Source organism: Danio rerio, chromosome 20 (assembly GCF_049306965.1).
Source record: "Danio rerio strain Tuebingen ecotype United States chromosome 20, GRCz12tu, whole genome shotgun sequence".
Classification (NCBI taxonomy): Eukaryota; Metazoa; Chordata; class Actinopteri; order Cypriniformes; family Danionidae; genus Danio; species Danio rerio.
In genome coordinates, this window is record NC_133195.1 from 46,293,084 (window position 1) to 46,319,169 (window position 26,086).

Consider the following 26,086-nt stretch of genomic DNA (forward strand, 5'->3'; position numbering starts at 1 on the left):
CTAGTAGTCTGTGCTCGTCTTATAAACTACTATGTAAATATAATTCATTTCCATTTGTTCATCAATTATCTAAGTAAATCTGAGCTGCTTTTTGGAGAAGGGTATTTAAATGGAGGTCGGAGCCAGCTCTAAATGGGCTGGTCAACTCTGAGTGGGTGAAAGTTGAGCTTCAAGTTAGCTGTACACACCTTCTGGAGTTTTCATTTATTTGATGTCCAACCTATTGTGTTTTATTAATGTTTAAACCTACCATTCCCCAAACTAGTTGGCCCATGGTAACCTTTGATTTGGCCCACTATCCCATTTGAGAAGTAAGGGAGGACTGGGGGTAATGTCGGGGGTAATGCCTTTTGTACATATCGTCATTTCTAATGTTTTCGTGAACTTTCGTTTGTTTGTTTTATTGTTAAGCTACAAAAAGGCTAATTTAAATTAAGTATTGTGAATGAATGAATCTGATTCTTTTTAAATGAACATACTGCTGCTCAATGGATAAACCACAATTCAGAAGTCCTCAGCGAGCAAATCAAGGCAAAGGCAGGATTGACTAGTGTATTCAGCATTAAACTTCATTATAGTGTTATAAATGGAATTCTTATGTTTCATTATAATGCGTTAATTATAAAATGTAAAAAATATTAAATACATTAGTAATATAATTCAAGTCATGTTTTCTATTTTTTTTTGGAGACTCGTGGAGCTGCGCATTGATGCATTTGCTCTTCAGTGTTTGAACTTTCAGCAGTGAAATTTAAACTACACTATTGAACTTAAACTAAATGTCATCTATGAAAACTGGACTTTCAGTTTACTAGAACTTCTATGTTAAACTACTTTGACACAATCTACATTCTAAAAGTGCTATTGAAATAAAGATGAATTGAATTAATTAAGGAAATGATCCATGTCAATGTTTATATTTACCTTCGGCCCACAGTCCTCAATCTAGTTTGTTTTTTGGCTCTTCATAAGAAAAATATTTTGCTTATAAAAACTTTGCTTTTTTTTAAGGTCATTAAAAAGTCTGACGAATCAACTAAAATAAAAAATCAGAGCGCACTTTTTCTGTCATGTTTAGTCAAATGTTTGAAAACCTCTGTTACATTCACCCCCTAAACCTCACCCCCATCCCGAGCCCCTAGTCTAACCCCCAGTCCAGACCACACCCAAGCCATTCTGGGATCGAACCAGCGTTTCTTTGGATGGAAGTTGATTGCTCCAATAAGGAGGCTAAAAACCATGGCCTCTAGCGTCTGTAGCTAGAGCACCTTTAGAGGTCAGAGGAATGAGGTTTACCTGCATAAAGTCCTTTGAATAAATGGAATATTGATTAGGGGGTGTGGCTTACTTTTTGCACATCATTTCCCTATAGCAAACTAAATGTAGAGGGGCGTGGTTAAGAATATTGTGCCTGAAGTCATAAAACTGACACTGCTGAAGCAAATGTTCATAATTTGATTGAAGATTACAAAAAAAGTTAATAAAAATCAGTGGATTAGCATACTTTTCTATCTAAAGAATAACATTGCACTAGCAAAATAAACATTGTACATTTTGAATTCATGCGGATTTGAGTTATAGTCCACATGAACCGGAAGCTGCGGCCGCTTTTTTAAATTCATATTGTGACGCAGTTCCTAGAAAACCGGAATATTAAATGAAAAAAGAGTGGGTGTGGCTTGTTTTTTCTTCTGCAAGATGATTGGATGTAGGAAAGTAGGCATTTCATTCAGAAAGATTGGGGGGAGAGTTATTTTAACGGGCAGTTGAAGGGGCGTGGTTAAGTATGTTAACCATGCCCAATACCTCAGATAGACGTAATCTGTGAATTTAAGTGAAAACAGACAGGAAGTGCATTTTCAGATTTAAATTTTCGATTACAAGAGCAAACTTTTTTTGTTCTTAATGACATGCACAGATGAATTTTTCACCACAAAATAAGCAATGTGAGCTAACAAAATCAATATGATTAGTATTAATTCCATGTGCACTTTAAAACAACCCAGCACTTTAAATGTGTGTTTTTAACCAATGTGTTTGATGGATTTTAAGTAAACGTGTGCCGATAATGAACGCAGAAATCTACTGCAGCTATTTTTAGAAGCTGGAGGTTAAATACTTTCACTTCTGCCTTGTTCTTGAACCCACATAAGCACACAGAAAAGTGTCCCAGCTGCGAAAGCACCTTAACCTGTGCCTTAATCAGCAGAAGCAGGTGACCTCCAGTAAGAGCAGAGACATGACTGGACATGCCTAGTGGGATTTACTTCAAATATCACACCGAGGTTTAATGGCAGATCATGTAGTTTAGTCCTCTTTCAGCGTGATTTGTGACAGCCTGACCTATAGTTCACTAAAATGTCACAACAAAATAAAAGACCTCCTCTGACTTTTTCCACAACCTTTTCTAGTGACGTGGGAACTGCGTGTGGGTTGCAGCACTAGGGTATAATGCTTAAAAAGCTCCTATAACCCTTGTTTTATTGCTTTGGGCCCCAGAAGTGGTGATTCACTGTACTGTCTCATAAGTTTGCATAAGAATGTTTCAGTACGAATATGAAAATGAGCTTCTTTATACCTCTAATATTAAAAATAATCATCATCACTTTTTTCATCGTGGCATAGATTCAACAAGGTACTGGAAATATTCCTCAGAGAATTGGTCCATATTGACAGTTGCTGCAGATTTGTCGGCTGCACATCCATGATGCGAATCTCCCATTCCACCACATCCCAAAGGTGCTCTATTGGATTGAGTTTTGGTGACTGTGGAGTCTCATTGTCATTTTCAAGAAAAAAGGCTGAGATGATTTGCGCTTTTTGCCATGGCGCGTTATCCTGCAGGAAGTAGCCATCAGAAAGTGGTTACACTGTGGTCATAAATAAATGGACATGGTCAAAACAATACTCAGGTAGGCTGTGGTGTTGACACAATGCTCGATTGGTACTAATGGGCTCAAAGTGTGCCAAGTAATATCCCCCACATCATTACACCCCCACCACCACCAGCCTGAACTGTTGATATAAGGCAGGATGGATCCATGCTTTCATGTTGTTGATGCCAAATTCTGACCCTACCATCCGAATGTTGCAGCAGAAATTGAGACTCATCAGATCAGGCAACGATTCTACAATCTGCTATTGTCCAATTTTGCTGAGCCTGTGTGAATTGTAGCCTCAGTTTCCTGTTCTTAGCTGACAGGAGTGGCACCCGGTGTGGTCTTCTGCTGCTGTTGAAAATCTGCCTCAAGGTTTAAATGTTGTGCATTTAGAGATGCTCTTCTGCGTACCTCGGTTGTAACAAGTGGTTATTTGAGTTACTGTTGCTTTTACTATCCGCTCGAGCCAGTCTGGCCATTCTCCTCTGACCTCTGGCATCAACAAGGCCTTTGCGCCCACAGAACTGCCGCTCACTGGACACTTTCTCTTTGTCAGACCATTCTCTGCAAACTCTAGTGTGAAAATCCCAGTAGATCAGCAGTTTCTGAAATGCTCAGACTAGCCTGTCTGGATTCAACAATAATGCCACATTCAGTCACTTAAATCACCTTTCTTCCCCATTCTGATGCTCGGTTTGAACTGCAGTAGATCGTCTTGACCATGTCTACATGCTAAATGCATTGAGTTTCTGCCATGTGATTGGCTGATTAGAAATATGCGTTAATGAGTAGATGAACAGGTGTATCAAATAAAGTGGCCAGTTAGTTTATATAGATATATAGGTAAGTATTAGATAAAGAAATAAATGTTTTTGTGGTTATATGTTTTATATAAATAATCATGAAATAAATGTCTATCCTTTTGTTTTTATACATGTATATTTTTTGTATATTTATGCTATAATTATTGCTATAGACTATTTCAACGTGGTGGTCATTAGCCCATGAACTTTCCTGCTTGTTGTCAATCCATTTCATAACTTTAGCAAGAGGCAATTTAATCATAACTTAACATTAAAACGACTATCACACCATTACTTATCAACAAGTGGACCTTTTTGAATTCTAAAAAAGTAAAACAGGATATATGTTAGCATACTATTGTGACTATTGTTACAGTTTACATCCCTCAAAATGGTCTATAGAGGCTTTTTGTGCTTTTAAAATATTTCAGGAAAAGAAATTTAGACTCATTTATGTATTCATTTATTATTCAGCCTACTGTGATGTTTTTTCTCTTTTCTTAAAATATTTCCCAAATGATGTTTAACAGAGCAAGGAATTTTTCACAGTATTTCCTATAATATTTTTTTCTTCTGGAAAAAGTCTGATTTGTTTTATTTTGGGAAGAATAAAAACCGTTAAAACAAATTATGCCCTCTTAAGAATGATATTTACATTTTTCATTGTTGGTGTTTTTCTTACTTTTTGTGCTTTTATTGAATTACAGATAAAGCAAAACTTTAAATTTGTGTATATATTCTAGCAGGCACACAAAATCATATAATGTTGATCTTTAGTTCTACTTTGGTTGCGATGTCAGGTGACCAAAATTTACCATCAATTTGTTGTCTAATACTAAAGTCAACTGACATCTAATACTAGCGTCATCTGCCGTTGATATTTGGTTGATTTTAGACTGTAGAATTAACTAACTAAATCCAACATCATTCTAACGTCATAGTATGACATCCATAGCACATCAAAGTCTAACATCAGTAGACATTTAGGTTTGGTTGGTTTTATGTTGTGTTATTCCCTAATTAAAATTCAACGTCACTTTAATGTCATAATGTCACCTCCATACAATGTTAAAAGCTAACAACATTAGCTGTTGATCTTTGGTTGATTTTATGTTGTGTCGTGAACTAAATAAAATTAATCTTGACGATGAAGTCTGACCCAAACTGACATCGAGTTCTGACATCAATTCGATTTTCATATACAACCAAAATTCAAAGTTAGTCTGACGTTGGAAACCGTCAATTTGACGTCTTTGTAACGTCTAGTGCGTGCTCACACTTGAAGTCAGATTTATTAGCCCCCCTTGTATATTTTCATCCCCAGTTTCTGTTTAACGGAAAAAAAAAAATTCAACACATTCCTAAACCTTCTCAAAAAGGCAAATCATTTTGACTTCTGTATATATTTATTTTTTAAATATATTTTTTGCCTACATTTGATGTGTTTTTCCCCTCCAGGTGACCTGTCCCGTATTCCTGCGTGTCCTGCTCTTCCCCAGGCCTGAGACTGGAGGTCCGAGAGCTGGTGCCCTGGCCTTCTCCCCCAGGGAAGAGGAGTCAGCCGAGCCGACCACATGGAGGACAGGCCTCAATCTGCACTCTTGCTGACTGTCCTGTTCCTGCTGACCCACGCCAGCGATGACCAGCACTCTCTGCACACGCATCAGGTCAGCACGGCTCAGTGTGGAGAATACAGCAATCAGGTGCTGGAGGACGGCATGTGCCGGCTGATGGCCACTCTGCCGCAGCTGGACGAGCAGCGCTGCCCTGACATGTTTCGCTGTACAGATGAGGTGTCATACTGGCTTCATGAGAACGAAGAGCGCAAACAGCAGATCCTAGCACTCAAGGAGACCGTTTCTGAATTGCAGGAGGAGCTGCGCAACCATCGACATCGAGTCAAAGTCTTAGAGCTGCAGGTGAGAAGCACTCAGCACTTTTATACACTATTGACCTTATTCTGCAATGCAGGAGTGCGCTAGTTTTTGTGATTGTTGAGAAATTTTAGTCTCTAAAAAGTCGCTCGCCTAGTAGGCACTCCTTCTGATGTGTTAAACAGACTTGTAGTTCAGCCTCTGAAGACACAAGTTGCTGAAAGTTGAGTTTAAAAGCATCAAAGCGATTGTTCACACCTCTTAAGATTGACTCAGACATCTCCTTGCATAGGTCACGCGGTGGCGCAGTAGGTAGTGCTGTCGCCTCACAGCAAGAAGGTCGCTGGTCATTAAATGTGGTAAAGTCGAACAAAACAAGGTAATTTAGCAACTTAACTGAGGCCCCGTTTACACTAGTGCGTTTTAGTTTGAAAACGCATAAGTTTTGCTACGGTTACGCCATCCGTCCACACTACGCCGGAGTTCTCGAGCGCCGAAAACGGAGCTTTTTGAAAACGCTGGAGAGGCCGTTTTCATTCTAAAACGCTGCTGCTCCGTCTCAGTGTGGATGGGGAAAGACGGAGACATCTGAAAACGGAGGCGGGGCTGCAAACGTTCGCCTATCTGATTGGGGCTTTTTCTCAATATTAAGTAGCCCACACACAGTTCAGTCTCGCATCCTCTTCTTGTAAGTTAAGACTTCGCAAGTTTGATGAAGGCTGCAGTCTCCCCCTTCTCAGTTTGATATGGAAAACATACCGAGGACACGGGTAAATCTTCAAAGGGAACAGTGTACTTTATAACTTCATTCACATCACCTTGGCTACGTTGTTTCACTTTCTCAACAATAAAATGTAAACATGATTTAAGGAACTGCCTATTTTCTTTTTAATATTAGCAACTTAACAGACAGCAGAAATGTTGAGGCGTCCTGCTGCCTGAGCGTCATCTTCACTGTGTGGATATTTATAACAAAACGGAGCCGATAACAACTGCCTCCTTTCAATTTCAGTGAAAATACGAAACGCACCCTCTCTTTTGCTGAATATCAGTTTTAATAATCGATAATTATAAAAGTATAACATACAATAAGTTTATACATTGTAGGAAATAAAGGCAAGCGATCAGTCAATGCACCTGGATTAATCATTAACTTATCTTTGCGCTTAACCAAAACATGTTACCCGTGAACAAGTAACTTAATGACCAAAGTCAGGGAATTTGCCTATGTCGTTAGATAAAGACAACAACATGAATGAAATATCACGTTCAGCAAATATAGTGAGATTAGATCCAGCGGGAGATGCTTGATGAGCAGTCCGACAAGCAGAGCTCTCATCTGGGTAGAAATGCTGGAGCGCTTGCCCGAGTGTGTGTGTGGTCACGTGATGTGCGTTTTCAGCGTTTTAGTGTGGACGGAGAGCAGTTCAGAAACGCTGGGTAAAACGCGATTGTGGTCGCGGATCGTTTTCATTCTACAACGCCGTTTTAAAACTAAAACGCACTAGTGTAAACGGGGCCTGAGGCCACATAGTAGAGCCCTAAATAAACACTCTAAATCTATAAATCTATCCCTAAGACATGCACACTAGCGCCCCCTTTATATAAATGTTTTATGACTTCAGATTCAGCTGGCTATAGGAGAAATGACTAAACTGTTTTCATTTTCGGCAGCATGGTGACTCAGTGGTTAGCACTGTCACAATAAGAGGGTCGCTGGTTTGAGTCATTGCTGGGCCAGTTGGCATTTCTGTGGGGAGTTTGCATGTTCTCCCTGTTTGCGTGGGTTTGCTCCAGTATCCCCCACAGTCCAAAGGCATGCGGACAAGGTGAATTGAATAAACTAAATCGGTCGCAGTGTATCAGTGTGTGTGTGTGTGTGTGTGTGTGTGTGTGTGTGTGTGTGTGTGTGTGTGTGTGTGAATGTGATAGTGTATGGGTATTTCCCAGTACTGTGTTGCGACTGCAAGGGCATCTGCTGTGTAAAGTATATGCTGGAATAGATGGTGGTTGATTCTGCTGTGACAATCCCTGATAAAGCTGAAGAAAACTGAATGAATTTATGGTTTGATATTTAAATATGATACAGCAGGCTTGAGAGGGACAGGGAGACCAATGCTCGTCAAGGCCAGAGAGTGTTTAATAAAACAAGAACATTTTTCACAGTATTGTCTAATATATTCTACTGGAGAGAAAAAAATTTATATTATTAGCCTTCTTAAGAATTTGTTTTGATAAGCTACAGAACAAACCACCACTGTCCGATGTCTTGCCTAGTTTAACTTTATATTTCACTTTAAGCTGAATACTAGTATCTTACAAAATATCTAGTCAAATATCATGTACTCTCATCATGGCAAAGATCTAAGGAATCAGTTATTAGAAATCAGCTATTAGAAAAAATATAGTGTTTCAAAACGTGGTGTAATATTCTTTTCTCTGTTAAACTGCACTTGGGAAATACTTAAAGATAATATTCAAATTTCACATGATGTCTAAAATGATCAAATTAATCTTCAAATCTTCAAATTGTAAAATAAAAACACTTGATCTTTATGAAACAGCTGTTATTTTATTCAGAAATGCTCGAAATGACAACATTTACATTCACAATTGGAAGAAATGCCACAGACAGTTTACTGGATAAAAACAAAAATGACATTTTAATTATATGTCAAGAGAAACTGAGAATAAAGATAAATATATATATAATTTTGAATAGGGCTAATAATATTTACCTTAGTGGTTTTGCATTTCATTCATTAATTAATTTTCTTTTTGGCTCAGTCCCTTTATTAATCAGGAGTCACCATAGGGCCATGAACCGCCAACTTATTCATCATATCTTTTACGCAGCGGATGCCCTTCTAGCAGCAACCCATCACTGGGAAACACCCATACACTCCCTTTTGCACACACTCATACACTACGGACAATTAAGCTTACCCAAATTACTTATACCACATGTCTTTGGACTGTGGGGGAAACTGGAACACCCAGAGGAAACCTACGCCAACACAGGGAGAACATGCAAACTCCACACAGAAATGCCAACTGAGCCAGCCGGGACTTGAACCAGCGACCTTCTTGCTGTGAAGTGATCGCGCTTCCCACTGCGCCTTTGTGATGCCCAAAATCATTTATTTATTCATTCATTTTCTTTTCAGCATAGTTCCTTTATTAATCTGGGGTCGCCTCAGCGGAATGAACCGCCAACTTATCCAGCACATGTTCTACACAGCGGATGTCCTTCCAGCTGCAACCCATCTCTGGGAAACATTCATACACACCCATTTACACTCGTACACTATGGACAATTTAGCTTACCCAATTCACCTGTACCGCATGTCTTTGGACTGTGGGGAAAACTGGAGCACCCAGAGAAAACCCACGCAAACGCAAGGAGAAAATGCAAACTCCAGACAGAAACGCTAACTGACCCAGCCGAGGCACGAACCTGCGACCTTCTTGCTGTGAGGCAACAGCACTACCCACTGCGCAACTTTTGCAATAAAAGAAAAGTCAATCATTTTGACAATGTATTTTTGGTTATTCCCACTAATATACCTGTGAGACTTCAGACTGCTTTTGTGCTCCAGGATCCCAATTGGTCGAAATAGAAAAAAAATAATATTCTAAATTTATAAGAGTTAAGGTTCATTAGAGGTTAAGAAATCAATATTTATTTGAATAACCCTGATTTTTAATAAAAGTAAAAAATGTCAGACCTTTAATAAAATGAAGAAAATATTACCATTTTACAAAAACCCATGGTAAATAGTAAATCCAGTTAATCCAGAAACAAACTCATTCTTTTTAATGATCGTGACCTTTTAAATCTAAATAAATAAGAGCATACACACAAAAAAACTTCCACACAAGTTTTGTCTGTATAAGGTTGTATTAGATAATGTTAGTTAATGCATTTACTAACATACACATGCAATTGGGATGGCACGGTGGCTCAGTGGTTAATCGATTGCTGGTTCGAATCCTGGCTGGGCCAGTTGGCATAAGCAAACAAGACAAGAACAAATGTTAAACTATAATTAAAAAATGCACTACAAGTATGGTTCATATTTAGTTCATGTTAGTAAAGGCATTAACTAATGAAACCTTATTGTAAAGTTTCACCATAATTCTTATATAGTTATTACAGTTTAACTCGTCATACTGGAGTAATTGGGAAACACTCAGGCTGGTATCCAAATGTTCCAGAGTTAATCTGAGGATCAGAAAGCTTGACCCATAGGTCAGTGAGGGCATCAGGTGACAGTGCAGTCTTCACACACACACACACACACACACACACACACACACACACACACACACACACACACACACACACACACTCTTTAACAACATCGTAACATCACACCAACATGGGGAGAACATGGAAACTCCACAGAGAAATGCCATCTGGCCAAGCTGGGACTCGAACTAGCAACCTTCTTGCTGTGTGGCAACAGTGCTAACCACTGAGCCACCATGTTGCCTAAATAAACCATTCAATCATTCATTCATTTTTGGCTTAGTTCCTTTATTAATCTGGGGTCGCCACAGCAGAATGAACCGCCAACTTATCCAGCACATTTTTATGCAGCGGATGCCCTTCCAGCCGCAACCCATCTCTGGGAAATATCCATACACAGTCATTCACACTCATTCACACTCATACACTACTGACAATTTAGCCTACCCAATTTACCTGTACTGCATGTCTTCAGACTGTAGGGGAAACGGTAGGTCCCGGAGGAAACCAACGCAAACACAGGGAGAACATGCAAACTCCACACAAAAATGCCAACTGACCCAACCAGGACTCCAAGCAGTGACCCTCTTGTTGTGAGGCGACAGCACTACCTACTGCGCCACTGCGTCGCCTCTACATAAAACATGTCAAACTAAACAACTAATATTTCCTGTTTAATTTATAGTGGCTTTGACACTATCTACAATAAACAGCGCTACAGATATGTTTAAAAAATAGGATGTGCAAACAGTTTGTAATTGTGCATTTACAGTTTTGCCAACAGTGGCTGAATAACTACTGAGAGATTTCAGCTGATGCTGGGCTTTCACTGCCTTTCTACACCTCCCTTTCTTCATGTTTTCAATGCTTTTTCTCTGAATTATTTCATTTCATTACGCATAACTTAATTTGTAAACTAGTTAGTTTGGTTTTCTTTGCATATATAGATTTCTTTGGTTGTTACATTTTGTAAATGTGCATAAACAAATCTTATGCACACAACCAAGTAGGATTTTTTTTATCCAATAAGAAAAACAATGAACTCAAACTACGACCGAAAGCCATTTTCAGAATAAATCCCAGCATGCGCATTAAATAAGTCATGCAATTTTGTTTTAACAGATCATTTGATAAAAATGGGATAATGGACAAACCAGCAGAGTGACCACATTGTAAATCATCTGAAATGTTTTTTTAGTCATTGGTAAAATCCCTCAGCCAAAGTCTGTCATTAAAGTGGTTCAGTATTTTTACGTCCAGGTCAAAATGAGAGTTGGTCTCATTGCGTTTTATCTTCATTTTCCGAGGCGCAAGTCGTTTATTTTTCTGACCACAGTAAATTTTCTCTTTCTTTTTGATATTTGTCACCAGTTCATCAGGAAGTGACTATTCTGTTCTCTTTGACTCATTCAAGAGAAACAGTGCTTTATTTGCAAACATTTTATGCAATATTCCAGTTTAATTATCATCTCTGGATGGAGACTTACAGTGGGGGGGGTGGGGGGGGGCTTTAAATACGTCATGTTTTTTCCTGGGAATAATATTTAGGAGCTGTTGACATGGAAATGAACCAGATTTTGATAAAAACTCAAACAATACAAACATAAAAACAAAACAAAATCTGAAAAATAAGTTATGAGTAATAACAATAAAATGACACAAGGAGAAAGTGCTGAACTACTGAACTGTATTTAATACTTTATATAAAAGGTTTTTTTTTGATGATAGCAGCTGAAACACACTCATATGGAGAATGAAGTGTAAAAATCTTGATGGTTCTGTGGGTCTCGTCTATCAAATCTGATCTTTAATTTGTATTTTATATTGAATTCAGATCAGGTGATTGGCTGGGCCATTCTGCAGCTACAGTTTCCTTGGCTGTGTTTTAGATCATTGTCTTGGTAAAATTTCCACCCTGGTCTCATCTTTATTATCTGAGAATGTAGATGTTGGACTGAAGCAGCCAATGTTCATTCACACTGATGAAGGGCAGAGGGTTGCTGAAGAACCACTGAGAGATTTCAGCTGCTGTCTGGGCTTTCACTGCATTTCTACTCATCCCTTTCTTCGTGTGTTTGATACGTTTTACCTTTGTCATTTCATTTTATTACACATAACTTATTTTGTAAACTTATTAGAATTGTTTTCTTTGCATATGGATTTCTTTGGTTGCTTCCAACATCTGAGAAAATTTTCAAGTCTACAGCACCTTTCGAAATGTGTTTTCTGAGAAAAATGGTGACCCGTTCAATAGTAATTTTCCCTGCTGTAGCTACTGCTGTTTCTCTGTCCAGTAAGTGTCCTCTTTGAGTGGTTCAGTAAGTTGCTCTGGCCATCTCAGCTTGACAGTTTTCAGCCTAAAGTCTCCTTGACCCGGAGGCTAACAAGATTAGCAGAGAGGAGTCCTTACCTCTCTACACGTGCCTTCATTAGTATGAACCTTTAAGCTCTTGATGCTGTTAAAGAGGGGATGATTCACATCTCACACCCACACGACCAGATCCTGTCTGCTTTTCTCTCCTGGCTTCTTACGCACACACACACACACACACACACACACACACACACACACACACACACACACACACACACACACACAAAATACACTTGAGAAGCACTGGTTTTGTAGAGCTAACCGTAATTGACTTCTTCAAGTCACTTTTTTTGATTAGGAGTCGTGATGTTTGTCTTTTCTCTTTCACAGAGTGAAGAGAAGAACCATAACAGTTCATCTATTGAGCAGAGATTGCATGAGCTGGAAAATCATTACGCTGAGGCTTCGACCCTCTTGCATATCCAGGGCTCCTTGATCTATGACCTCCAGGCCCAGATCCATAACCTATCCATGCTGGTGGAGAAAGTCAGACGTAACCCCGGCTGTATGATCAACATCGTGCGCACCAGCCCGCTCATCAACGCACAGGAGGCCCTGCATCCCGGTAGGCCACGTCTGGGGGGATTTGGAAAAGCAGATCTATTATAAGACAACAGAATGTTGTTCCAGCTCGAAATACCTCATGATGATATTATTCCATGTTGTCAATTCACCTTGTTAAAGGGATCGTTCACCCAAAACTGAAAATTTTGTCTTCATTTACTCACCCTTCACAACCCCGTTTGAGTTACGTTCATCTGTCGAACACAAAAGAAAAGCATGTATCTGCTTGTTAAGTCATGACTTATGGATGAATACTGCTCCCGGTATTAGGAGAATATTTGTTTATGACCCCTTTTTGGTCCAACACAGGCTCATTGTGCATATGTACCCCTGTCTACATTTTTGGAGAGCATGAGTTTTGTAGCCAGAGTTACGTCTTGCTGCACTTTGTCTTTAAAACAAATTCTACAGGGCGGTATGATGCCGTCGATGGCTTCTGTTTCTTTTAGCTATACCAGCTGATTGATAACCTCAGTATGGAAGGCTTTCTGGTGTTATCAGTTGGCTCACCACATATGCTGATGGACTTGGGATATAAAGCTAAGTTGACCGCATCAACGGGGTTCGAATCTGGTGGAGAACGGTTTCAGAAACCAGGTAAAACAAAAGCAAAAGATAAAGCAATAAACAACAGAGTGCAAACGTGGTAAAATCACACAGCTGTGGCGGCTTTTACATTTTCTAGATTGCTTTTGAAAACACTATCGGTTGGGTTTAGGGAAAGGTGTGGGTCGGTCAGTCAGTCGACAGCAAGCTGGCCTGGTTGGCTGAAGTGTATATTGCACCCTCTGGTGGATTTATGTGGGAAGAGGATGCACAAGAGAAATTTGAGATCATCAAAGAGTGTTCACGGTGGTCTCTGGTGAATTTGCAAATACAAAAAAAATTGCGAGCAGACGTACCTCTGTGTTTTGGTATCGCAAGAAATGTATACCTGGGTATGTGTCCGTAATGAGCCTGGGTTGTTTTAGTCATATCACACATTTAAATGATTTAAAAAAATAAAAACAGTGTGTATACATCAGTCTCTGGACCTGCTGCATCACAGACATCAATATTTTAACAATTTATTTAAAAAATAATCACTTTCTTACCATCTGACGGTTCTACTATATATGTTGCGATCAGGATTTTCGAAAGCATTACAGCACTTTGTAAATGTTTATTATTTCCATTTGTTAAGCCTCCCCATATCAGTTTGATAGAGCGATTGGATCTGGAAGCTGCTTTGCATGATGTCAGACTTAACAAACAGATACTATAGCTTGTGCCTCAGATACTAGCTATTAAAAAAGACTTCTGCATGAATTTGTTTTTTCAATAAAGATTTTTAAGATTTATGGTATAAATAGTATACATTGCTAAAAGAGTTTTGAAAATCTCATGAAGTGTCATCACAAAATCCTCATACAATACTTTCAGAGAGTAGTTTCAGAGGCCGGAAAATTATTTGCGTTTTTGACATTTTTATTTTATTTTTTTTACATGATTTTATATCCATTTACATCCATTACATCCATGATTTTATATACATTATAATGTATAATGTATGTATAAAAGCCCTAATATAAACAAAAATATGTTTTGTTCACGTTTTAGGAATACTAGCATCTTGAAAAATATCCAGTAAAATATTAATTTCTGTTATCATGGCAAAGATAAAAGAAATCAGTTAGAATTTAGCTATCAAAACTATTATGTTTAGAAATGTGTTGAAAAACAAAAAAAAAATCTTCTTTCTGTTAAACAGAAATTGTGGAAATAAATTTACAGGGGGGCAAGTTATTCTGACTTTAACTGTATATGTTTCTGGCGTCATTCGTCATAAGACGTTAATATTAGTTTCTAAGGACAACGTTATTTTTTTGATGTCAAATTACGTTCATATTTGGTTTATTTTATGTTGTGTTGGAAAGTGACCAAAATTCAGCGTTGTGCCAACATCTCAAATCAACTTCAAATACTGACATTCATTCATCAGGTATGGCAACCAAAATCCAACATCTGATAGAAATCATAGGGGTAACGTCCACACAACTTCAAGCTGTAACATCATTAGATGTTGATATTTAGTTGATTTTCGGTTGAACGTTGGACATTGATGTTGGCCTGACGTTGGGTTCTGATGTCAACCTGATTTTCATTTTTGAAGAAAATTCAACGTCCTCATGACATTGGGGTACAAAGTCATCGGATGTCATGTTGACCCCCTGTGCCTGCTGGGAGCCATCTCTCTTTCTTTTTTTACACACACACACACACACACACACACACACACACACGCACGCGCGCACGCGCGCACACGCACACACGCACACACGCACAGACACAAACAATTGATGAAACAATTGATTTTAATTGAAATTAAACAACTGGCTTCATTTTCAAATATGATACAACAGGCTTTACGGGTACAGAGTTCAATGGTTCTCAAGGTCAGAAAATTAATAATAAATTAAAATCTGTAAATTTGTGTAACTTTTCACAGCAAAATAATAAAGTAAATGTCTTAAAACTTGCCACAATAATTGCAAAAACTGCCACAAAATCAGTCATTTTAGTTACAAAAATCTTAGTTTTTTTGTGGATCTCAGAAAGACGGCTTTATTGGCTGAAGAACTACATATGATCACTTTTAAAATAATTGAAAACAGTGTATACATAAAAGTCTAGTAGTACTTGTAGTAACAGTACAGGATTTTTTCCCTTTAAAGGGTTAATTGTTAATTACTAGCATTCACCAACAGAGGGTGACAACCCATAGCCTGGTTAATGCCAACAATATTAGAATGATTATCTACTGATTTTTGGTTTTCTTTATGTTAATATATCTGTATGTGCTTTTGACTTCAGAGGTGCAGAATGTTAGGAACTGTCCCATCGACTGTGCCTCCATCTACTATAATGGCGTTCGTCGCTCTGGCATCTACACCGTGGTGCCCTCACTAGGGGCTATGCCTGTGGAAGTCTACTGTGATATGGACACAGACGGTAAGAAACATACAGTACTGTACAACACCTGCAGTAATGGCTGACAGTAAACAAGAGCATAGTGCTTTGAGGCAGTTGATGTTTTTGTTGGTTGCGGTGATTGAGAGTTTTCTTGATAGTCTCAGCTGATCATCAAAATGTATGTTGTTTAGGATGGAAAGAATTTTCCACAACTATTATAAATAAAATACTGCTTATACACACAAAAAATGATAAAACGCTTAATTAAAAAAAAATTCAAGTTATTTATTAGCCTCTATATCTAATTACATTCATTCGTTTTCCTCCGGCTTAGTCACTTATTTATCAGGGGTCGCCACAGCAGAATGAACCGCCAACTATTCAGCAAATGTTTTATGCAGCGGATGCCCTTTCAGTTGCAAGCCAGTACTGGAAAACACCCACAAACGCTCACGTTCACATGCACTCATGCACTATGGCCAATTTAGTTTACCCAATTCACCTATAGCGCATGTCTTTGGACTGTGGGGAAAATCGAAACACCTGGATGAAACCCAAACCAGAACTCCACACAGAAATGCCAACTGGCCTAGCTGGGGCTATATATATTTATATTTATACATAATAATATATAGTATTATACATATATTTATATTATGTGTTTCATTTATTATACATAATAAATACAGTTGAAGTCAAAATTATTGGCCCCCCTGAATTTTTAACCCCCGTTTACTTTTTTCCCCAATTTCTGTTTAACGGAGAGAAGATTTTTTTTAACACATTTTTAAACACAATAGTTTTAATAACTCATTTTTAATAACTGATTTATTTTATATTTGTCATGATGACAGTAAATAATATTTGACTAGAAATTTTTCAAGACACTTCTATACAGCTTAAAGTGACATTTAAAGGCTTAACTAGGTTAATTAGGTTAACTGGGCAGGTTAGGGTAATTAGTGAAGTCATTGTATAATGATGGTTTGTTCTGTAGACAATCGAAGATTATATAAATATATATATATATATATATATATATATATATATATATATATATATATAGCTTAAAGGGGCTAATAATTTTGACCTTAAAATGTTTTTTAATAAGTTAAAAACTGTTTTTTTTCTAGCCAAAATAAAACAAATAAGACTTTCTCCAGAAGGAAAAATACCATCAGACAAACTGTGAAAATTTCCTCGCTCTGTTAAACATAATTTGTGAAATATTAATGAAATATTTAAAAAAGAAAAAAAAAATGGGGGCTAATAATTCTGACCTGACTACAACTGTATATAAAACACACTCCTATATTTTGTGAAAACAATTTTTTATTTCTATTGCGATAAATTATATTTAATCTTTGCCCAGCCCTAATTGAAATATAGTTTTTATAGAGTTTTATAGTTTTAATTTTATTTGCAGAGATGCTAAATGTCTTAGAAGACAACAAGGCTCAACAAGGAGTTTTCTATATTGAAATGTCTCATTGGGATGCATCATTGTTTTATTTTTAAACTGTTTATGGGGACATTTGGAGACTTTCAAAAGCATTGCAAAAGAATCTCCAGTAATGAAAATCTGAGTTTCTTCTCTTTTTATGTGCAACGAGTCGTCAGTTTTGTGCTGAAACGGCACCAATGGGGAACATGAGCAGCTTAAAATAGCTTGTGCTGATATCTTTTTGATGACCCGCTAAACATTATGGTATAATTGCAATGGTCATAAGATGAAAACCAAATGACTTGCAGTGTCTATTAAACTCGTATTAAAGAGATTTAATTGTTTTACATTTCCTGCATTATTTAAAAAATGGCTGATTATTCGCTTCATGTATGTCTCAGGTGGAGGCTGGACAGTGATCCAGCGAAGGCAAGACGGCTCTGTGAACTTTGACCGCAGCTGGAAGGAGTATAAAGAGGGATTTGGAGACCTGCACACCGAATACTGGCTGGGAAATGAGCACATCCACGATCTGACCAGTCAGGGAGATTACATGCTGCGCATCGACCTGGAGGACTGGAGCAACAAACACAAACACGCTCTCTATCAGAGTTTCAGGTGAGGTTTAGCACACACACACTGCTGTTCACAGTGTGATCTTGCAGGATTTGTGAGAATTCTGTCATCATTTACTCAAACTAATGTCTTTCATGTCAATAAGACATGGGTTCATCTGATTTCTATTCCTCCACTGAGAGTGAGTTCATCACAAAATTTTAAAAGTTCATCAAAAGACAATACAAATTGGTAACACTTTACTTGAAGGGGTGTTCATTAGACATTTTTAATCATGACAAGACACATGTTCAGGGCATAATTAACATAAGGGCTAGACAGGGCCTAGCATCTCTTTGTGTTATGCTATCGGATGCCGATAAAGTAAGGTATTCCTTTCGGCTCGCTGCTGTTCGAAAACAATGACACCGCTGAACTGGGAGTGGCTGTAGCCCAATCTGTATTTCAATTAGCACTGTTTTAGTGCCCTTAAGGGTGATTAGATGTCCCTTTTTTCCCAGGAAAGTTCCTTATTTCACCTCTACCATGAGAACTGTCCAGTTAAAGTTAGGATAACCAAGTGCATCGTAGAGTACAAAATAAACAGTGTCCGTTATTACCTTGCAGTAAGAGAAGCCGGGATAGGTGGGATCATGCTGTATGAACTCATAACTGAAGTGCTGTTTCAGCCATGCGTAATCCTTTCCTCAAATAATATAACCAAGACAATGTGCGACCAAATCAAATAGCCTGCATAGACAGTTATCAAAAATCGGTGCAGAGTATCTATCTCAAGAAAATACGTGGTTTAAGTCTAAATCAGAGATTCCCAAAGTAGGACCTGCGGGCCAAAGTTGGCCAATTATAATCTTTTATTTGGCCCACTATAACATCTGAGAAGAGAGTGAGGAGTTGGGGCGAATGCCTTTTAAAAGAGATCGTCATTTGTAATTTGACTTCGTGTTTTTTTGTTTGTTTTATTTCCTGAGCTACAAAAAAGCAAACTGAAATTAAATGTTGTAAATGAATCTGATTTTTAAAAACGTACTGTAAAAAATGTCACTCGACGGATAAAGAACTATGCAGAAGACATCGGGGAGCAAATCAAGGCAAAAACTGGTATATTTCTGTTAGAAATAAGATTGTTTTGATTTTACTGTAATAAGTTCATAATAAAATGTAATGTATGCTGTAATAGTTCATATAAAGCACTGTTTTCTAGCCATTTTTAAATGTTACTAAATAAATTAGCAAATTACTCATGACATATTTACGTTTGGCCCACTAGCCTCAATCAAGTTTGATTTTTGGCCTTTCGTAAGAAAAGGTTTGGGCACCCTTGATCTAAATGAACCAGTTAGAAAGCAAACATTATAATTATAATGAATGTTTACTTAGCCCCTTTTATAAAAATGACAGTAATTATCTAGAACAATAAAAAATTGGTGCCGGCGTTTATCAGATATTTTATGAGGCTAAAAAAAAGATGCTAACCTTCTGTAATTGAATGACTTACAAAACCAAAATTTTGGGAAATTAGAATCACGTATTTTGAAGATTTTAGGTATTTCTGCTCAGCTAAAATTGTAAGTAAACATGTTACATTTTATTAAAAGTATTTCTTGTAAAGCACTCATTTAAGTTAAGTTCATGTTATCTAATTAATTTTGTATGCCTGATGCCTAGTTTAAGAAAAGTAGAAAACTTTCATAAAAATCAATGTAAATAGTAATAAATCAGTAAATAGTATAAATCAAATAGTGGAAACATAGATAATAATATTAATTAGGAAATTCATAATAATAATAATAAGAATAATAGAAATAAGCTACTTTTGTGAGCTGATAAAATAAATGGGCCCCTTGGGTTTGCTATAGCCCCAGAGCCCCATGGTCCTGCACCCATCATGAATGTAAATAGGATTTTAAACATGCTAGGAATGTTTCACAGTATAATTTAGCTTGTTTTAAGGAAAAACAAAGCAATATTTTTACTCTAAGATCACCCGCTTCAAATATTATCACTCGATTGAATGGGGGTTGGTGCAGTAGGCTGTTATCTCCCGTCCACATGGTTGATCAGCTATACTAAAGCCTCCAGACCAGATCTGTTTTAAAATTACTGTGACAGTTGGGTTTAAGGTTGGGGTAAGGGTAGACATTAATAAAATACAACTAATGGAAAATGTAATAAATAATATAAATAATTCTTGTGGTTAATCAGCTAATACACTAATAAAGAAGCCTCCAGATCCAGATAAATTTTTACATTACTGTGAAGGCTGGGTTTAGGGTTGGGGTAGGGGTGGATAATTTGTATAAAATACAATTTTTGGGAAAATACGATTAAAATACAATTAATGGGAAATTTATTGAAAAATAGAAATAATTCTCGTTAAGAAGAATGTATTCTACAGTTGATTAACCATGTGGATGGATAATAACAGCCTTCTGAGCCAACCCGTAGACGCATAAGGCTTCTACTGGCCCATATCAATCAGTTACTACTGATAACGTCCATTCAGTTGAGTGAAACCATTTGAAACAGCTGCTAAGATCTAAGAATTTTTAGGTATTTTGTTTAGAAACAAGGCAAAGTAAGACGAGCATTATTTTACATTGAGATTATTTCATTTCTGTACCTGAAGACTGTTATAATCTACAGAAAACTGTCAAATAGAGCTATTCAGACTATTGAAACTGTGTACATATCGCAATATTTAATCACAGGCAAATAAAATTTCACAATATACATTTTTCCAATATCGTGCAGCCCTGATTATAAGTATTTTTAGGGTGTCTTGATTATGAGATTGGTGGTAATGAATGGTGTGTGTTTCAGTGTGGAGGATGAGAACACTCAGTACCGTCTGCATGTGTCGGGCTTCAGCGGGACGGTGGAGGATTCTTTCAGCTGGTATCATGACAAGCAGGGCTTCAGCACACCCGACACAGGCAACATCTGTGCCGAGATCTCCCACGCCGGCTGGTGGTACAACCAGTGCTTCTACACCAATCTCAATGGCATCTACTACAAGGTGGGATCAGACCTGCTGGCTCTTACTGTACACGCACAATAGCACTGCACCCTATCGTGATGAACTTAATCAAGGCTTTTAACCACAAGTTTCTCTTTAACCCTTGTGTGCTGTTATTTCCATCTTAAATGAGTCTTAATTTGGCCATAACTTTTTTTTGTGTTTCAGCCAGCAGAATAACTTTTGGTGACAAATCTTATTTTAATACATATTTTGAGAAAATGCTTTGAATAAAAAAATAAATAAAAAATCAGCAATACACTCTGGTCAAATTGACTACCCTTTCATTATGTTCGAGATGAAAACATTTATTGAATTAAACTGCTGTAAAATGCCTCAGATATATATTTTTTCACATTCTTTTGCATAAATCTGTTAATCAACCTCAGTCTTAATCAAAACTACTAAATGGCTTGGATAATTACAGGATTTTAACTCTTAAATTACCAAATTCATAAATTATGTCACTAGTTTAGTGGAAAAAAACACACCAAATGAGGCATTTTCAATTTAAAAAGTAAATGTGGACTGGTTTTTGTTCTTGGACATTTGAAACCACATTGCCTTTAATGCATTGTTTTTGATTAATGTTTTGCATTTTTTTCTTTCTAATTTACTGTTGGTGGCTATTTTGCCCCCTTGACTTGATTGCAAAACTATGACTCCATATAATCATGCATTTTTTATTGTTGGTGAAGAGATCAAATCTTTACTGTTGATCATCGGTTGGCACCATTAACCCTTTAGATAGGCCTGTGCAAAAATTTCTGGATTTTATATAGAGTATAACAGCTAATTAAAGTGTTTGTATGTTTGTCTGAAAGTGTGAGTGACCTTTACGCACTTACCTTGATGTGTCAGAGAAAATAAAAATATGCATCTCAGCAATCAGAACTACATGGAGTAAACAAAAACAAAGACTGTGTAATTATGCACCATCAAATGTGCTTATAATGGAAGTCAACGGGGCAAAACCAGCCACCAACATTAAATTAGGGAGAAACATGAAAATCTAACAATGCATCAAAGCCAGTATTGTTACTAATCGTTCACGTCCAAGACTGATAAAAGGGAAAACAATCCAGTCCTTAAAAACTTTTTATATTGAAAATACATTATTTTTTTGAGTTTTATTTTTCAACAAATCAGCAACATCATTTGTAAACTTGGTAATTAAAGAGTTAAAATTCTGTAATTTTCTAAATAGTTTAGTAGTTTTGATCAGGACTGAGGTTGATTAACAGATTTGTGCAAAAAAATTTGAAAGAAATATTAATCTGATGCATTTTTATAGCAGTTTAACTCAGTGGATGTTTTCATCCCGAATATAACAAAGGATAGTCAATTTAAACAGTGCGCAAGGGTTAACTTGGCCACAAATTTCTCAGTGTTTCAGCAAATGGAATGATTTTTTGTGACAAATCTTATTTTGACACGTATTTTGGGAAAATTTAATTGATTAAAAAAAATGTTAACCTTGAAAAGGTTCCTAAGACATATTTTAGTAAGTAAATTGGTACAACTTTTGTAATTTTCCCCACAAATTGTTTTAAAGTGTCTTGGGAAAAAATACAAAAGCAATATTTCTTATATGTTATTTGCTGAAAAAAAGTGTTTGTGTTTGTATAAAAAAATAACGATTGGTTCCTACTTAGAAATGGCTTGTTACATGAAAAAAAAAAATGTTGTTCTTTGAAACAATCTCAGGACATCAGCTGGCGCTTTTTCATTTCACAATAAAATGTGCACTCGTGTCATTATCAAAACATTATCAGTTTTGAGTCTGCCTCACACAGGTGAGTGGGCTTGACAAACCACCTGTAGGAAACACAGTCTTTCATCTCTCTGACACTTTAACCAATACTTTCACTAGTTTTGCATCAGACATGTTCTTACAATCACTGCATATCTGTTAAAAAACACCGTACATTGATTAAGTGTGCTTCACACAGGTGAGTGGGCTTGACAAACCACCTGTAGAAAACACATTCTTTCATCTCTCTCACACTTTAACCAAGGCCCGGACCGACTAATCGGAAGGACCAGGAGAATTCCCGGTGTGCCGGTCCGTTTTTTTGCTCGCGAGGGCCGGTGTCTCTAGCTTCAGACTCTGTTGATCTCAACAGTCGCACTTTTTCATTTATTTTATTTATTTGACCACAGCCTCACTTTTTTATTCATTATTTTACCACAGCTCAGCTCTTTTTACTTATTTTCTCACAGCCCCGTGAGCAAAATGCAGCCTGCAGGTACATCATTGATGATGATGCAACTCCGATAATTCACTATATTAAGAAAAGTCGTTGTGGTCCAGTGGTCAGCATGTTGCATTCCAACTCCACTGACCTGGGTTTGAACCTAGAGTATTTATTTTTTGTCATTTTTATTGTTAAGACATATGATACTGTTAGGGTTGTTGAACATTTTAAGTTCTAAAGCAGCTGTTTTCTTGAAAAAGACGTGATAGTGCCATTAGAAACTGATTTGGACCTTATTTTGATATAGTTAGTCATGAACTAAGGTGGGCCGGTCTGAGGCTTGAAACTCTAGGGCCAAAAAGGAGTCCCACTCTGGCCCTGCTTTAACCAGCACTGGCACTAGTTTTGCACCTGACATTCTCTTACAATGAAATGTGCTTCACACAGGTGAGTGGGCTTTACAAACCACCTGTAAAAACACTCTTTTCTCAAAAAAATAGATAAAATGAGAACACTCCCCCTCCTAACTCTAGCACTTACTTCTCTGAGCACAAACTGTTGCTTTGTATAATTAACACTTGTTGTGTGTATTGCCTCTTTTGCCCCCTTCTTATTAAATCACTGAATGCCTCCTCAAATGACACTTTGGACAAAAGCATCTGCTAAATGACTAAATGTAAGTCATTATCTATGTGTAATGTAAAAAGTGAAGTGTTTCTGTTTCAGTGATGTTCTGTTCTGTTTTGTTGATTAGGGCGGCCGCTACTCTCTGAAGGGGAAGAACTCTCTGGGGCCGGACGGGGTCGTGTGGTTCACCTGGAAGGACTCGGATTATTACTCTCTGAGGAGAGTCAGCATGATGATCCGACCCAAAAGCTTCCGTCAGCATCTGTCACCCTGAATCAGCCTATGAGAAGCACCAGCAAGCCGGCCAATTGCAGTTCACTTCCAGGAGGAGGGCAGAGATTGTTCTGGATTGACTATTCTTCAGAAGGAAGTTTTGGTTGTAAGGTTTGAATGAGTTCTAGCAGGCGTTTTGGAAGGTTTTTGACTAAATATGCTGCTGAGATGGTTAAAAACTGATCTTTGCCATTCATTACATGCCTATATTTTCTATACCCATGGCTTTGGTTTTATAAAAGTATGTTTGAAGTAGGTTTAGTTTCTGTAGGGTACAAGGATTTAAAAAAAAAAAAAAGCTCTAGCAACAGCACATGTTTCTTAAGATGGGGTTATTTCACTGATTGCATTATTAATATATTAAACACATGTGTGCATTTAATCAAGTATATGCTAGAGTTCAAAAATGTGGAACTATATACTCTATATATTTTTAAGTAGGTCTCATATGCTTACCAGGGGCACGGTGGCTCAGTGTTTAGCACTGTTACCTCACGGCAAGAAGGTCGTTGGATAGAGCCCCAGCTGCATGTTTGCATGTTCTCCTCGTGTTTGCATGGGTTTCTTCCTGGTACTCCGGTTAATCCCACAGTTCAAAGACATGCGCTATAGGTGAATTGGATAAGCTAAATTGGCTGTAGGTTATGTGTGTGAAAGCAAGAGTTTATAGGTGCTTCCCAGTACTGGGTTGCAGCTGGAAGGGCATCTGCTGATTAACTATTTCAGTGTAAAATATATGCTAGAATAGTTGGTGGTTCATTCCGTTGTGGTGACCCCCAATAAATCAGAGACCAAGCCGAAGGAAAATGAATAAATAAATGCTAACCATGGCTGCATGAAGTCAATAGTAAATGATGTAATACTGTGAATGTGAAATATTACCGTGTAATATATTTGGTGCTTGTTATCAATGTTGAAATTGAACATTGTGATGCGTAATATATATATATATGTATATATATATTTTTTTTTCAGGATTATATTGAATAGAACATTCATAATAACAGTTTTTTTGAAAGCAAAATATTTTGGTACAAGTTTCTAGGGGTCATTTTGATTTTATTTATCACTCTTGCTAAATAACAACTAAAAATATAATTAAACTTAATGACTGAATATAAACATTTATTTTTAAACTATTACATGATTGTGTAGAATCCCCAAATCTATCATCTATACCAGGGGTCACCAATCTCATTCCTGGAGGTCTGGTGCCCTGCACGGTTAAGCTCCAACTTGCCTCAACACACCTGCCTGGGTTTTTCAAGTATACCTAGTAAAGCTGCGGTCACACTTGACTTTTCTCCTCATAGACTTCCATTCATAAGCACGCGAATGTATCAGACCGGAAACGCAGGGTCATTCGTTAAGTTTCGCAGGTCGCTGCGGAGCAAAGTTCAAGCTTGGTGAAATCTGACCTGCGAAATCACATCAATTGACTGTGTGAGACCAATTGAGGATCAAAACACGACCTCTCTGGACAGAAATTTAAAAAAGCGAGCGATTGCTCCATGTTTTAAATGTCTAATAATCTTGTTTAATTTCGCCCCTTTTCGCAGTGCCGTACGACAGAATTTCACACACAAACTCTAGTGTGACTGCAGCTTAAGACCTTGATTAGCTTGTTCAGGTGTGTTTGATTAGGGTTGGAGGTCTGATGTCTGCAGGACACCGGACCTCCAGGAACAAGTTGGTGATCTTGCTGATCTTTACCTTAATTAGGTTTATAAAAAGCAAAGCATTTGGGGTAAATAAAAAGAGACATAGTATTTGGGGATAAAAAGGACCACAAAAAGCCAAAGACCAAAGCCAAAACACTGTAGCGCAACACTGTTTCTCATGTTAAACATGCCTGTACGTTCATGATGTACACTAAAGGAAAAATAATAGTTGTTGGAAAAATACTTGTTTATAAAATGCCAAAATTGACTGAAATAAACAGGAAACAACCTTTGTTGAAGTGGATTTTTTATATATACAGTTGAAGTCAGAATTATTAGCCTCTTGTTTATTTTTTCCCCAATTTCTTATTAACAGAAAGATTTTTTCAACACATTTCTAAACACAATAGTTTAATAACTGATTTATTTTATCTTTGCCATGATGACAGTAAATAATTTTTGGCTACATATTTTTCAAGACTATACAGCTTAAAGTGACATTTAAAGGCTTAACTAGGTTAATTAGGCAGGTTAGGGTAATTAGGCAAGTTATAGTGATGGTTTGTTCTGTAGACTATCGGGGGAAAAATCAG

General features: G+C 37.3%; 1 protein-coding gene across 10 annotated transcripts in view; it reads left to right on the forward strand.

Moving 5' to 3' along the window:
• The window catches only part of si:ch211-203k16.3, a 37,844-nt gene extending 12,058 nt beyond the window's left edge, over positions 1-25,786 (forward strand). For 7 of the 10 annotated variants that reach the window (XM_073933667.1, XM_073933668.1, XM_021474436.3 and 4 more), the window contains exons 4-9: positions 5,141-5,601; positions 12,513-12,747; positions 15,600-15,737; positions 17,544-17,760; positions 20,539-20,734; positions 23,687-25,786. In XM_073933667.1, coding sequence (XP_073789768.1) covers positions 5,257-5,601; positions 12,513-12,747; positions 15,600-15,737; positions 17,544-17,760; positions 20,539-20,734; positions 23,687-23,833 — 1,278 coding nt within the window. In that variant the 5' untranslated portion in view covers positions 5,141-5,256 and the 3' untranslated portion in view covers positions 23,834-25,786. The remainder of the gene's footprint in view (positions 1-5,140; positions 5,602-12,512; positions 12,748-15,599; positions 15,738-17,543; positions 17,761-20,538; positions 20,735-23,686) is intronic. The other 3 variants (XR_012396047.1, XR_012396048.1, XR_012396046.1) reach the window with 2 other exon arrangements.
• The last annotated feature ends 300 nt before the right edge of the window (positions 25,787-26,086 follow it).